General features: G+C 40.2%; 1 protein-coding gene across 1 annotated transcript in view; it reads left to right on the top strand.

The window, feature by feature from the left end:
* The window catches only part of dscamb (Down syndrome cell adhesion molecule b), an 80,315-nt gene that overhangs the window by 51,105 nt on the left and 12,728 nt on the right, over nucleotides 1-16,482 (top strand). Inside the window, 11 exon segments of the mRNA XM_061281840.1 lie at nucleotides 762-1,058; nucleotides 1,875-2,147; nucleotides 3,935-4,213; nucleotides 5,266-5,385; nucleotides 7,904-8,083; nucleotides 12,731-12,804; nucleotides 12,806-12,943; nucleotides 13,241-13,337; nucleotides 13,696-13,824; nucleotides 14,110-14,277; nucleotides 15,801-15,871. Of these exon segments, the coding sequence (XP_061137824.1) occupies nucleotides 762-1,058; nucleotides 1,875-2,147; nucleotides 3,935-4,213; nucleotides 5,266-5,385; nucleotides 7,904-8,083; nucleotides 12,731-12,804; nucleotides 12,806-12,943; nucleotides 13,241-13,337; nucleotides 13,696-13,824; nucleotides 14,110-14,277; nucleotides 15,801-15,871 (1,826 nt within the window).

The following is a 16,482-nucleotide window of genomic DNA, read 5'->3' as shown; positions in this document are numbered from 1 at the left end:
GTTGCCTAAGCCTTCCTTCCACATCACAGATTCGAAATTGTGCATAGGCATGAATAAATTTGTGTGCTCTGCGATTGACTAGCAACCATTCCAGGGTGTATCGTACCTGCCAGCCAAATTCACCCCACCCATTTCAAGGAATGGAAATAATGGGACAGTTGCGAGAAACTCATGGAGACAGGATGGGCAAATATGCCATGCCGTGAATGCGTGAATTTGGCATCCCACATGTGGTATATTGAATAAGCTATCCTTAAGCCCGAGTTGCTCTGTTAATTAATGACATATGAAAATTAATGTTTCACTGTCCGTATCAGTCAAGAGTCAAGTCAAAGATTGTCAGATCCTAGTGTTTTTGTTTAAACTTCAGTGGTTGTAATTCAAAGATGATCCAATCTTGTAAACTGGGATCAAAGATAATATTTCTGTTACTGCTTTGTTGTTTTCATCTAATCAGTGATTGCGCTCTCAACATTGCAGCACAATTCAGAAATAGAAACCTTTTTTTTTTGTCCTGCAGTGTGATTTCAATAAAGACAATATTCACTTTATTCTCTGTGGTAAATATTACCACATTATGAAATAGTAAATGGAATAAATATTGCAGATTTTCCACCAGCAAGAGTAACAGGTGGTGATTATTTCTATCCACCCAGTGAATATGATTGCACCCCGGTGATTGCTCCCTCCAAATAATATGTTGCCTGCCTCCATGTTTTATTCATCAGCGTATACCCATTTGGCCTTGTTGTCCTCCACAGATGGTACGCCAAAGATCCTCTCCTCCTTCAGCGAAAAGGTGGTAAACCCGAATGAGCCCGTCTTCCTGGTGTGCAACGTCAAAGGCACGCCGCCGCCCCGCTGCATGTGGTCGCTGGACGACGACCCGGTCATCAAAGACAGCCACCATCACCTGGGACACTACGATAGCCACGAGGGCCACGTGGTCAGCCAGCTCAACGTGACGCACACGCAGGTGCAGGACGGCGGCGTGTACCGGTGCACGTGCAGCAATTCGGCCGGCCTCGTGTACCACCAGGCTCGAATAAACGTAAGAGGTGCTTGTCAAATCAGCTCCTCCAAGAACAACAATACACATACCTGTCTGTCTCACTGTATGTTTGTCTGTCTGCCTGAATGCTGCACACGTCTGAAAGTTGTGTGAGAAGTGCAAATTGAGTTAGTTTGCATCTGATGTAGTGACTTAGTTTTCTTTAGTCCAATGTATTTTAATATTTGTTTACTATTCTTCTTTATTTTGTTTATTCTTCTTTTCTGCAAACGTATTCATTTTTATTGTGCTTTTTCAGCACCCTCGTACCTTCAGGTCAAATGCATTTTGCTGGTGTGCTACATTTAATCTGGATATTGGTCTCCCAAATGCGCAAGTCAGTAAATAGCCAGAGGATATTTATTCTCTTTACATGAATGTATCTGTGGTGTGCTTTTGTGTGTGTTTAAAAGGCCGGCCAATTCTACAATTTAAGATCAGATAGCGACACCGAATTGTTCTGAGGGGAGCAGCAAAAGCAGATTTACGTATATAAAAGTATCATCGTTGCATTCTCATCTCAATTCTCCCCTCAGATGTTGAGCACTTGAATCTGCATGTTCTTCTGCTGCCCTTTGCTAAGATTAAATAATTGAGAGCTAAGTAAAACAAACCCCAGTAATTCTCTAAGACGTTGACCGCAAGGACGACATGTGAAGCCAGTCTGTGTTTTTAGCATTTAACATCGTGTTATTTAATAACCTGCAAAATTGACTGTTTTGTGTACACATCACTGCGGCAAGTGTCACAGCTCTTGCAGCTTAACACCACCACTAATAAATGTCCTCATAAGGAGGTCTTTCTGAACCCATCTCATTCTCAGGCCGTGCCAGCATCCGTTCGATGAAAAACGTCACCGCCGTCGCTGGACGGGATGCCTTCATTCACTGCCGTGTGATTGGCTATCCTTACTATTCCATCAAGTGGTACAAGAACTCTGCCTTGTTGCCGTTCAACCATCGACAGCGGGCCTTCGAAAACAACGGCACGCTGAGGCTTACCAATGTGCAGCAGGGAGACGCCGGAGAGTATAACTGCAAAGTGATGGTCCAACCCAACAAGATGGACTCCCAAAGTGTCCACCTCCGTGTGAGAGGTAAGTGTATTTTCCCACCTGTATATCATTTTTTTTGTATGTTTTGTCCTCATTAGAATAGGAATTTTATACCAAACAATACAGAACTATTACTACTACCAAATAATGGCCTGACCTGGACACTACAAAATGTTGTCTTTGCATATTCTTGTGTCCTCAGGTGAAACAAAAGCAAAGTAAAAATTCTTCATGTTTATTTTTAGCAAAGACCATTGTCGTTTAAACGTGTTCCTCTTGGCTTCCAAAGTGCATCACAAAAAAAAAGGCAAACAGATAAACAAATAAACTCACACAGGAAAGCAAGCAGCTGTTTAAGAATATTTGACTTTCATCTCAGACTAATAAATGAGTCTACCTGCTTCTCCTCAGTTCATCAGGCTAGCTAATGAAGACTGTATCTGTGCTAATAATATCACAGAGCTGATCTCCGCCGAGATCTTACAGGCTGTAATTGGAAAGACGAAGGAGGGCTTCCCCATTATGCTCCATTTCCTTCCATCTGATCAGTACGCGAGGATGACACCGCCACATTACACTTTGTCATGAGCGAGGGGAACAGAGGGGGAGAGAGAAGAGTGAGAACGCAAGAGAGGCCGATGATACACAACAACGCTTCCCAGCGGTGCCATGCTGAGCGAATGCATTTGTTAATTTCAAGCCGCTCGTGCTTAAAATACGCGGCGGTCTTTGGGGACCCCGGGAGTCCATTATCTACACTTTGTTGAGAATTAAATAAGCAGCTAAAGTGCTGCTTATTTTCACAGTTATTTGATCTCGCTGGACACTCAACCACAGATGACTTGTACGATTGCTGATGGTTTCCAAGAGACATGTTTAAAACCGTATATTGCATAATTCTGGTTTATTATGTTGGCGGGTTGCCTTTCTACCCTTGATTTCATGTGCTATTCTTGTCATTGTTGATCAATGTCCTAACCACCCACATAGGAGTGTGGGATACATTAATTATGGTCTAGCTTGTGCCTCCTTAATCACTGTAATCATCTCAATAAGCAGGCCATTTGGCAACATTACGTTATGAAGGCATAATGTATAGGTTAGATCGTGTAGATGATTGGTAGGAAGCGCCACTGCCAGAGAAATCCATTTCTGTCCCTAAAGCACAAATGTACCCCGCATTCCACAACTTTTTTCTTCTTCTTGAATTTTTTTCCACCCTCTTGTAAAACATCTGTATTTATATTGAAGGGATCTTTTGATTATATAATTTTGCATGTTGACAATTATGACTGCCTTTTCCAAGACATTCCTTGTGATATGCTTTGCCAAGTACTGAGCAACTATGGATAAAGTAGATAAAGTCTTATGCGTGTGCAAGCTCTTAAATTAAAGGTGAACGTCATCCCTTCAATTACATCATCCCCCCCCCCTTCAATTACATACGTCATCCCTTGAATTACATATTTTAATATATTAATATTTCAATTGCTTCATTTTAAATCTATTACGATGACATGTCTACTTACAAAGAAAGTGCTTTTGGGTGTACCACAAGCCTTGCTCACTTTTTAGAGCTAGCTGCTCTACTGTATATATAATAGGTCGTTAAGGAGGCGTCTCGAATGCAACAATGCGAGGTCCCTTGACGTCATATGCTAGGTTCATTATGTTTGTTGACGTTTTACAAAGCAACGTACTTAGAAAATTACAGGATGTCATTGACTTTAAAGAAGAAAAATGTTCCCTGGCAGCTGAATTTATTTCTAATTGTAGATTCTTTTCCTTTGTGTATCCCCACTCCCTTCTCTCCACTTCTCTGTCTTCAGTCCCTCCCTACATTCAGCCCTTTGAGTTCCAGCGTTTTACCATCGGTCAGCGTGTCTTTATCCCCTGCGTGGTCATGTCAGGTGACCGGCCTCTGGACATCACCTGGCAGAAAGATGGACGACCTATCCCGACTAGCCTTGGCGTGACTGTGGATAACATTGATTTCACCAGTTCACTGAGAATCTCCAACCTGACGCCTGACCACAACGGCAACTATACTTGCATTGCCCGCAATGAAGCGGCCGCTGTGGAGCACCAGAGTCAGCTCATTGTTCGAGGTGAGGCCAGCGGCAAATGTACCACCAGATACTGCTGTGTTTTTCAAAAATGCAAAAGCATTTTTTTCTATATTTAATGCAGAGTAAAGACTCAATTATTGTGTGTAAATATTACTTATATGCCTCAAATATTTTCCACTGCACTACCTCTACGGCTCACCATTGCTCCATTGACTAGATAAGGTCTTACAAGATACTATTTCTAGTATCTGGTCAGTCGGGGTTCCAAACATGCCGAATGGGTGACCTAGACCATTGCTGGTTGCTCACCGGTGAATCATCATTGCCATGTCATTGTAACATTTAGAAATACAAGACTAGAAATAACAAGTATGTGCAAACTAATATTATCATACACTGTTGTTTTGTTTGAGCTCTGGACATGGCCGTTTTATACTACATGATCTCCATATTGCTGCCTTCTGTCTTCTCTCCAATAGATGCATGCAAGTACAATATAAATGCAGCAGACCCTTGTTCTCCCTGTACGATAAAGTTTAGCATCTATGATGCATTAAATGTGCCATAGTTTTCCAATGTTCATTTTCAAATGAAAAACGGCAAGGCGAGTTGAAGTGAGCCGGTAATAGAAAATCTGTTAGCCTGTATCTAACTGTCTGTTCCTACCTACACATAATCCAGAACCATAATGTAATCAACTCCTAATTATTATTCAGACACGCCTGGAGGTGTGACTGACAAATGACATTTCTCACAAGCCTATGGGGGAGTTCTGATTGAGCCCTGTGAATTTTGGCAACAAGTGATCACACATACTTCTGAGGTGACCAGGAAGAAGAATCTGAGAAATGTTCTTGATGCATGTTGCTAAGACTACTAGATAGCTTTTTTTATCATCATGAAATGTATTTGCTGTCTGTGATTTATAGCATAGCTCTTCAACACACACAAAAAGCCTATTAGAGACTACTGTAATTTCCCTTATATAAATTCTAAGTCGCAGTAATAGTGATTAGTATATTTTTTTTCCCTGCCATTGAAAATGCATACAGTAAACAAATCATTTCATGAATTGTTGTGTGTGTGTACAGTTCCTCCTCAGTTTGTGGTTCAGCCCGAGGACCAAGATGGAATCTATGGGAAAACTGTCACTCTCAACTGCTCTGCAGAAGGATACCCACCACCCACCATTGTATGGGAGCACTCCAAAGGTACAATACATGACATAAATGTATACCTTCACCTCAGATACCGGACACTTATCACAGATGATTCATTGGTGGGGATATTTATTTATCTATTTTACAGATGAGTAGGTTTAGCTGTGTTTACTTGGGTGGTGCACATGGATGCATGCACTTACACACATCGAGTGCTTGAGGCATATTGATGCCCCCACAAGTGCACACATCCATCTGTTCAGCTAACATGGTCTAGCTCGGTGCCATCCCGAATCCTAAGAGTGTTATCGCTGAGAAAGACCCCATTATAGAAAAACAGACGACACGTCCGGGTGCAGAAGAACAATAAAGCAGCCTGGCGTACAGACAGGAAGGCAGCAGGTGAGTTCAGCCACTTGAGCGGAAAACATGAAGCAAGGGCCCAGGTGTTTGCTACCTCATCCATATAACCAGGGATGAAAGCTTCACCAACAGAAAGACAACAACCAATGGAGAAACGTGCGAGTGGGCGTGTGAGGGTGGCCATGTGTGTGTGTGTGTGTGTGTGCGTGTGTACACGCAATGTCCCTCCTGAGATAAGTCGGAAAGTACACATGCACTTGGTCCTATGATCAAAAGAATGAAATGTCTGTATTTCGACCTTTGATGGGATTTTGTGCATGTGAGGGGAGAAACAGCGACAGACAGGCCTCATGCCTGATTAACACCATCTGACCATTCCTGATTGGTATCTAAGATTTAAGGCCTTTGTCACAGTTTTTCAAAGCACCCACAGGACATTACGTTAGTCAGAGTAATGGCAAATTATAGGCATCATGCAGTTAAATTTAGTCAAGTAAGTCCAGTATAAATCCAAGGAAAAATACATTGAAGGAGAGTTTTAAGCAGGAACTGAAACTGTTCTTCTGTTTAAGTTGGAAGAAAATGCATAATCTAAAGTAATAAAGACAATATTTTCATAAATAGTACCCTACTATGTGGCAATACAGTTTAATTTCTTCATACATTCCCTCTGAAATCTCATGAAATCTGCTGTGGGTTTTTGTGTGAAACTCTCATTTTCCCACATTCTGGACCTTTCAATAGTATTGCCTAATTTCTTTCATGTCAGTCATTTTACAGCAACCTTGGTAGATGAGGGCCAGATGAATATCTGTGGGAAATATAGAAGAGTAAGTAAAGGTCACTTACCATTAGCATAACAACCAGCTCTGATTGGATATGCAAAATCCATAATTCAAGGAGGAAAAGCGTTCAGCGCCAGGGGAACAGAAACAGTCACCACTTGACCCTGTGCTCTCTAGGGCGCCTGACAGCCTTGTAATTAAAATGCGGAGGGAAGATATACACAGCTCACTAAGTAGTCTGATCTTAACATCCTAACTTCATGGAGCGTCTTTAACGTCTGACACATTTCAAACACGTTTGACTGTAAATGTGCAATGTGAAATACACTGTAAGTGTTTCTATAGGGACGTTACTGTTGTCCCTCAGTGATCCACTTTCAAGACTGCTAAATCAAAATATATAATTCATGTATATACAGTATTTTATGACATTTACTTCAGTAGGACGTCCAAACTTTTGTTATTCACTATATTTGTTGTCAAGACAAATCCACATTGTTGTCGTTGTTTAAGAGACTTAACATAATTTTAAAGTCATTAACACGAATAATTTTTATCATCTTATGTACAAACAATAAATCCCAGGAGTTGTTCACTCACACATGCATATTAATCCTTCTAAATACAGTCAATCTGACTGGCAAAGCCTTACATTGGAACTCTCTCTCCGCCACCAATCTGTCGTCTTGTTCATCTTGAGCATTACGTCCGCTCTGATTGCATCACATTGGCAGCTCAGTTTTCGACGCTGCGCTCGGCATCTGTTGGCCGGTTTAAGGATTTAGACCCAGTGTTAAGAAACATGTTTCCAATCCTCCCAAAATCTGACAGGCTTTGTCGTCAAATCTGTAAACATGTGCTCAAATGAAAGCCCACACAGTGGGCATCATGATCATCGAGGTCTGGTTCATGTCAATATAGGACAACATGTATTTACTGGACACTTCATTAGGTATGCGAATGTTGTAAGACCCAGTACAAAATCCGTGAATTAATCTTATTTTGGTTTGAATCTGCACTTAAATTGTCCCTGTTATTGCAAACCCACCTGCAGCATAGTATACCCTTCTTCGGTTTTGTTAATACGATCTATTCATTATACACTATGACTAACTAACTAACTAATTAACTAACTGACTGACTGACTGACTGACTGACTGACTGACTGACTGACTGACTGACTGACTGACTGACTGACTGACTGACTGACTGACTGACTGACTGACTGACTGACTGACTGACTGACTGACTGACTGACTGACTGACTGACTGACTTATTAAAAATGTTTTACATATTCTACATCTGCAAATGTCCTGGTCTATTGGTACGTTTTCCAAATCAAATGTGGCAAAAACGATTGGCCACCCCTGATAAGCCATTCCCGTGTGTCGACTGAAAAGTGTCTGTTTCTATGGCCCAGGTGCAGGTGTCCCCCTGTTTCAGCCCATCCTCCTGAACAGCGGCTCTCGCATCCAGCAGCTGAGTAACGGATCCCTGCTGATCAAACACGTGCTGGAGGACGACAATGGCTTTTACCTGTGTAAGGTCAGCAACGACGTGGGTGCTGATGTCAGCAAGTCCATGTACCTCACTGTCAAAAGTAAGACTCTTTACCTCATCTATAGACTACATGATATAAGGTCGGTGTTGCAAAATGTTACCAAAGAAGATGCTGAAATCTATAATTTTGTGACATGAGTGTTATCATTTGTTTTGTTGTGTTGATTTAAAGCATTACACAATTCTACATTTATTTTCCTTTATTCAATTGGTCAGTATTAATTAACATTAAAAATATCAATAACATCCGGTTCCCTGAAAAAAGGTTTAAGCCGATTTAATGAAATGTCATAACTAGCGAGCGCGCTTCCATATTGGACTCATCGTTAAAAAGTAAAAGATCGTATCAAAGCATATCTTTCTTTTGCTTTTACCTTGGCACGATAATAGTTTCACCAAATGAAAATATTCTGAATGGGATATGAAAAATGTTCTATATAGCTGCGCCTTAGCCTTCCCTGTTAGCGCCAAAGATAATAATCTGTGTAGAAATCGCCCTGCGAGAGAAATATTTGACAGTTAATGCCGCCTGGCATGTTATGGATATTCATGTGTCAGTGTAATTAAGCCTCGCCGTGCACAAAGATTCCAATCCGCCATCCTGCTTGTGCCTCAGCTGCAGGCTCTTACACAAACATGAACTCTGACTTTCCATAGGTCACTTTCATGACTACAGCAGCCAGTTGCTATGCAGCAAGCGGACCTGTGCCTCTGACCCGGTTTCTTCCACTTTTCACCGCCCACTGAACAAACTGGCAGCAACTGAGTTTTTCTTTACATAGGAGCCGTTCTTACAGTGAAAGGCAAGATTAGATGAGTTTGATATGGGAGAGTGTTAAAATTGTTATAGCTGTAAATGTGGAAAAACAAATGTCATTTGAGCTTGATGGACACGTCCAATTACTTTTGTCTTTATCGTGTATCCGGAATATTAATTAAATCCCTTAAATGCAGCCTTGTCCTTCCAAGACATTCTTAAAAAAAAACATGTTACTATATAACCACAGATTTGTCAATGCAGATTTTTAATTTCTTGTTTCAATTTGCACTTTTATGAGTGTGTGCGTTTATGTGTGTGTTTTAAGACCGCGCATCTCTTCCTCGTTTAAATCTGTCAATACATCAATAAGAAGATGACAAGATGCTCCGGGGAAGAACCATAGCGCATATTTATCTGCTTTAGTTGCAATCTCCGGCTGCCTTTCGTTCCACCGTTTACACCAGTGAGAGGAAGTTGAAAACGATAAAGACGGCATTATTTCACAATTTGTCCTTGTTTCATTGCTGACACCTTTTCAAATCCAGCAGGCCACTGTTTACATGGTGCTCACAAATCATTGTCTTAGCGCTTATTGCCAGTGACAACACTAACAAAGTGCTTTTACTCTTAAATGACTATGAGCGTGATCCATGACATGAATGTGTGCCTCTGTGCATGCTGAAGTGGTTGCCGTGCTTTTTAAGTGGCACATGGAGTATTATTGTGGTTTTGCATATAATGCATGGATGGTTTGAAATTTTCTCATTTTAGGTTTTGAACAATATTTCAGTGTAATTTACCAAGTGCCCCAGTTACTACATCAACAGTCTAACGCTGCTTACATCTACTTTATTGGAATGCATGAGTAATATAATGTCTTCTTCAGTTCTTTCACTGAGCAAACATCACCATTATCTGTTTCAACTTGCTTTGCCATGGCTTCAGATTTCAATGGCAAAACTATCCCCTAGCCCCGTTAAGAAACAATAGCATTTAGAGACTTTTTTTTAATAGGACTTACTTGAAATTCAGAGTTCCCATACAAAATAAATCAGCAATTTGCTTCACGGGGGTGTTGGAAGGGAGATGATGGTGTAGGGCACCAGGGAGGAAGAAGGAGGGGCTGTCAGTGAATAAGAGATGAGCTTTAAACGTCAGCAGTCTTAAGCCTGTCACGGTCCATCATTATATGGACACACACGTGCATTAAAATAAAGCCATAAATTGAAGAATACATTTAGTACATTTGGAAATATCAGCACTAGTAATTGTCATAAGATTTGACAACGGTCAAGACGTACCACATTTTTGAAAATCTGTAAATTTTACAGATATAAGTCTGAATTGTTTTCAGTTGTCATCATTCAAGTGGTAATAATAATTTTCAAGAAAAGTATTCTGAAGTAATACTTTTCACTTGAGTTTTTATGATTTGCAACTTGTTTTCTGAAGACACTGGAACTACATTTTGGATCATTCTCATAACATGCCTTTCCCCTCACCACTAATGCATCTTGAGAATTTTCCTTTTTTTACAAATGGTCCGTCTTTGTCTCTTAAGCCCTCTTTACACGTAATGCCATTAGAGTAATTTGTGCTTAAGTGCCAGGACGAGGCAGTCGTTTTACATTTACATCATACTGTTTATCTAGTGTGTAAACATACATGTCGTCCCCAATGTGTATGAACGTTCATTTTCAACTAAAGTCTTATTCAGGCCTTTCTAAATCGCGCAGGCGTGTGCGTCTGTCTTCATGCACGCATACGTATTCAAAGTGTGCGTGAGACACCAGCATGCCCAGCGGAGCAGTCTGCTGCGTATGAATAATCAAAGCGGTCTCTCTCATCATTAAATCATGGCTGTCCTGGTGAGCGCCTGAGGAGGCGCATGGAGCGAGGGAGCGAGAGGGATCATAGTTAGCGCTGCAGGGGTACACGCTCTCTCGCCATCCTCCATCGTGTAGTGTGGTTGAGATGTGTCATGAGAACCAGTCGCTCTACTTGCCCACTCAGCCCCACAACGTTGCTACTGCTCTGACACACTCATGCATTTGCACATGCGGTGTAACAATCAGGCACATGCATGCCAGAAGTATTCATTGAGGAGGGTGCCAACTTCAGACGTGCAGGCCAATTCTGAATGTCCGTGAAAAGCAGAGGTGGAGTATCCAGTTCCAGAAAGTAAAATCCTTGGTAAAATTTGGCTTTAGCCACAGGTGCTTCTACTGTATCGGCAGGTAAATGAGCTGCATTGGTATTTTTTTCCAGCACAGCCAAATGATGACTCTTACCCACACTAAGACCATTTCTACCTTGTCTTAGCAGTTTAGCTAATTTTGGGTTCTTTTTTTGCATTTTTCCATTCTACTATAGCCCCACACTGCCCTGATTTGTAAATTTCTACCCTTCTTGTTGGCTACCAGTCGTTCCTTTTTCTAAGCAAGTATCCAATTGGGGGTACACTCTTGTAATACAATTTGTGGTTACCCTGCCTTGCTCACAAATTTGAGGTTAAAGATTCCAATATGGGATCCTTCCCATGTGGATTTTTAAACACGCTTGCAGTGATTTTATTTGGGCTACTTGGGCTTCCTCTCTCATCTCCTAAAACATGCATGCAAGACTTTTTATCATCCAATGGTGTGATTGGGTTTTTTTTTTCCTGTGTGCCCTGCAACTAAACGCATTGCACTGTTGGCTACTTTTCTCGTCCAATCTGACGATGAGATTGAGATTATACTACCATCTCGGCAATGATGACACTTCAGAGATAGATTTACATAATTTTACCTGCAGTGTGACATCTATAATATGAATAAAGACAATACCTATAATTCGCTCGGTGATACAGATTGTCACATTCACGCTCTCTGCTCAGAGCTTCAGAACTAATATGGCGTAATCCAATTCAGCAGCTTCACACTTTCGCCTGATCATTATGGCCCAAAATCTCTAGGCTAATCGAGCTCGTGAGACAAGTATGAAAGAAGGTGTGAGAATGAGTAAAAAAAGACTCTGAGCAGTCTGGGTGAAAGACATTAACAACAGATACACATTCTGCTGAATCACACACACACACTTGCACACACACACACACACACACACACACACACACTTGCAGATGCACAGGCACACACTGACTAGATGTGTTGATAATGAGTCCGGTGTGTGGTTACGGCACTCCGCCAGACAGACTCCACGCTCAGACCGATGGGAGTTCAATCGGGAGTCACGGCTTTCTTCTTCGTCTCGGCAGCTTCTTCCCAGTAAAATGCACGTTACCGCTCACTGTCATCATCAAAGTAGGCGAAGAGAATTTAGACGAAAGTGTATGCTTGCAGTGCTGGGTAGGAAATACGTTTTTCAATATACGTACATTTAGGAATAATGATACCAAACCATATCCTTTCTACAAACTGTGCGGCAAAACCCAACCCTTACTCTTAGAAACAGAAAATCTTACACAATTGCCTTTCCGTAACAAGGAATAATGTATCCCTAAGATTTGTAAATTTTTCTTTTCAGACCAAAATACTTTTTTGCATCAATAATAAATGGGTGACACTACATCAAAAACAAGTAAATGCAAAATTACTCAATGATGTGACTTTTTCCATCTATCAGTCCCAGTGACATATACTGTAGTGACAGGCAGATGACTAGTGTATTTTTCCACGAGAAGACTGTATGTTCAACTAAACACCCTCAGATTCTGTAGTAGTGTGTGTGAAAGAAAATAATAAGCAAAATTATTGAGAATTTACCTCGGTATCTCAAGCAATTAAAAAAGATAACTTCATTGTTTTCATTTGTCAGTCATCCTGGACTGGTTGCTAGCCAACCATAATGCGCATCTAAATAAACAAAACAAACATTTAAATCTTTATCCTCACCGGTTCATATTCCTTCTGCATGGTCCACTTTCAGTCCCGGCCATGATCACGTCGTATCCCAACACCACCCTGGCCACACAAGGGGAAGAGAAGAAGATGAGCTGCATAGAAGATGAGCTGCATAGCACATGGGGAGAAGCCCATCATGGTGCGCTGGGAGAAAGAAGAACGCATCATCAACCCTGAGACCAGCCGATACATAGTCAGCGTCAAGGAGGTGGCCGACGAAGTCATCTCAACGCTGGTGGTGAGTCGAAGCGTATCAAAGATTCCAGCCAAAATACATCAGCATCATACAATCCTCAAAATAAAATATGTACGTACTAGTCTCTGAGAAAGTCACTGTGTGGCAGAATCTTCTAAATTAATCTAATGCCTCCAGATTATCGTGTTATTTAGGATTCTGGGTTGGTTGTACAGTATAACAATGTTTTTCCTCCATTTTACTTCAAACTTCCAAATCTCCTCCTTGATGCATTCATGTGCTAGCGTGATCGTGTGACTCTCTTTCTTGATCACAAAATTGTGTTTTTTCTCTCTACAGATTATGCCCACCGTACGCGAGGACTCTGGTTTCTTCTCCTGTCATGCCATCAATTCTTTTGGAGAAGATCGAGGAATCATACAGCTTACAGTGCAAGGTAAAACACTTCAAGAGTGATTTTTCAAAAATGTTCCGTTAATTGACATCACTTGCAAATGTTTTACAGAGACTGGTATTTTAAAAAAGTACATTTTATGTGCAGATCTTTATAGAACATTTTACTCGCTTGAAGCCTTTCCAAAACATGTCACTTGAGATATGTCCCTTGGGGAGGAAGGAAAAAAAATATGAAATATGCAGCTTTAGTTATATACTAGGTAATTAATTATTGTGGCCCATAGAAGGTTGTTTGTTGATTCTGACACGGAATTACAGATTAGAACAATTGCTCTGTCCTCTCCAGTTGTTTTATAAATTCAAAGCAAAGGTATGTTATTTGTTTTTCTTTACCGCAGAACCTCCTGACCCACCTGAGGTGGAAATCCGGGAAGTCAAAGACAGGACAATAGCACTTCGCTGGACCATGGGCTTCGATGGCAACAGCCCTATTACAGGATATGACATAGAGTGCAAGAACAAATCAGGTACTGATCGTCAATTCAGTGTTGAACTGATAAAGAATGTAAGAAAAATAAATAAATAAATAGACATTCGCATTTGGAACAAATAATGGATGTAATGTAGTATAATGAAAACATTACATGAAGAATCTTAAGGCAATCTGCTTCACTAAAGATCCAGAAGTATATGTAATGTAAGAAAGCACAAAATCACTTTTTTTTTTCATTTGATAAGAAAGCGTCTTTTCATTTGGTTTCTGTCCACATTATGACGAGGTAACATTTCTGATTTCTGTGTTTTCCCTCTAGCTTCATGGCTATCAGCCCAAGTTACCAAAGATGTGTCACCACAACTCAACCAGGCCACTATCATTGACCTTCACCCTTCTTCCACCTACAACATCCGCATGGTTGCCAAGAACATCATCGGCAACAGCAACCCGAGCAACGAACTCACCATCACTACTGATGAAGCTGGTTAGAGAAGCGACTCACTCTATTTTGTCATATCATGACGGGAGGAATTATGTTTTTACTCCTCTATGGTGAGGCATCACTCACCGTAGATGAGTAAAGCTAGAGGGCATTAATGCATTGCAGTTCTGCCATACAATGCAATATTTTTTCTCTCAGAATCATTTTTAACCATAAATACAGTAAACACAATTTTTGGACATGATCCACTTTGTGTTGCATACAGCAACTTCAGCTTTACGCATGCCACCTCTGATGTTGCAGCAATGGCATTTACTGTGACATACGCCATTACCAAATCCCTTAGGAAAGGTAATTACAGACTCCGATTGGCACCCACTGATTTTTCTCACAGGGGAATGATTATACATCTATTTCAGGTATAGCATATTCCAGTCTACAAAGAACTCAATGTAGTTGGCACACTGAGTCTCGGCAGAAATCATCATTTGAGGATATATGTTACGTAAAAGCTCTTTTCCGGCATATTTATATTTGTTTTTTGTTTCTTTTTACTGATTAATGTGCATTGTCCCAGTTTGAATAGATAGATGGATGGATGGATAGATAGATGGATAGATAGATAGATAGATAGATAGATAGATAGATAGATAGATAGATAGATAGATAGATAGATAGATAGATAGATAGATAGATAGATAGATAGATAGATAGATAGATAGATAGATAGATAGATAGATAGATAGATAGATAGATAGATAGATAGATAGATAGATAGATAGATAGATAGATAGATAGATAGATAGGTAGGTAGGTAGGTAGGTAGGTAGGTAGGTAGGTAGGTAGGTAGGTAGGTAGGTAGGTAGGTAGGTAGGTAGGTAGGTAGGTAGGTAGGTAGATAGGTAGATAGGTAGATAGGTAGATAGGTAGATAGGTAGATAGATAGATAGATAGATAGATAGATAGATAGATAGATAGATAGATAGATAGATAGATAGATAGATAGATAGATAGATAGATAGATAGATAGATAGATAGATAGATAGATAGATAGATAGATAGATAGATAGATAGATAGATAAATTCAATGCACTTTTCAATAAATTGATGCATAGCCTCAATCTGTTCCAGCAGAGGCCACTATCATCAAATACAAAAATCCATTATTGAATATGAGTGAAAGTTTGTCATGAAATAACTATTTAAAGTTGACGGTCACGTGCTTTAATCTTACTCATCATTGTGCGTGTTAGCCACCTCAATAAATGTTAATTTATTTAGATTCCCCTGCGAGCACATTAAATTAACTTGTTAAGATAAAGCATGAAATTCAAAGCAAGTCGAGCATTTGTCACATTTAAATGTTAATATTGTTGTTTTTATTATGCTATTAAGCTGCAAGGCACATTAAGAATAGCGGGCACTCAGATTTTACCTCATTTTTAACTCGACGGCACTCTCTAGCGAAATTAAAGTGTCAACCAAATTGCCCTTGATGGTTGATAATCTGACCCATTTAAGACTCAAGTGCCTGGTAATGTTGATTGATGGATTTCATTCTGCAGCTCCTGACGGCCCTCCACAAGATGTCACTCTAGAGCCCACCTCCCCACAGAGCATCAAAGTCTCCTGGAAGGTACAATGACCAGTTCAGGGCATATTAACGATGGAGTCCAAAGTCTGGCCTGGGAGCCATTTGCAGTTTGCTGCATGTTTGATTTATTTGATTATATATTTTTTTATTCTATTAACTAGCAACATAATCTTGTAATATGTTAAACAACATGGACTGCAGCATTTTGTTTAAAATAAAGTTGAATGGTATAAGACGGGTTTTCAACTGGTATTGGTTCAAGGGACCACCATTATAACCAAGAAGCAAATCCGGAACCACTGGTGTAATATTATTTTATTTTGCACCAAAGGAAGATAGACCTATCCAGGCTATTTATTTGCATAGGTATGTCTATTTTGGGACTCTCAGCTACATTTGACATAATTTGGATGGGTAAATGATTCACAAAATTAGCTGGAAAATAAATCAAATTTCAATAATAAATCAGTTTTAATAATAATAATAATAAATGATAAATCGGTTTTATTTTCCAATTTTTCCAATCCAATTTTGCGGACCACCTGCAATACCACCAAGGACCGCCGGATAGCCGCGGTCCACTGGTTGACAACCCCTGAAATAAGACATCACTCTTTTTGTTAATAATTTCTGTTTAAAAAATATTAATTGAA

This window comes from Syngnathus typhle, linkage group LG6 (assembly GCF_033458585.1).
Source record: "Syngnathus typhle isolate RoL2023-S1 ecotype Sweden linkage group LG6, RoL_Styp_1.0, whole genome shotgun sequence".
Lineage (NCBI taxonomy): Eukaryota > Metazoa > Chordata > Actinopteri > Syngnathiformes > Syngnathidae > Syngnathus > Syngnathus typhle.
Note: the sequence above shows the minus strand (reverse complement) of the source record. Positions and strands in the feature narration are given on the sequence as shown.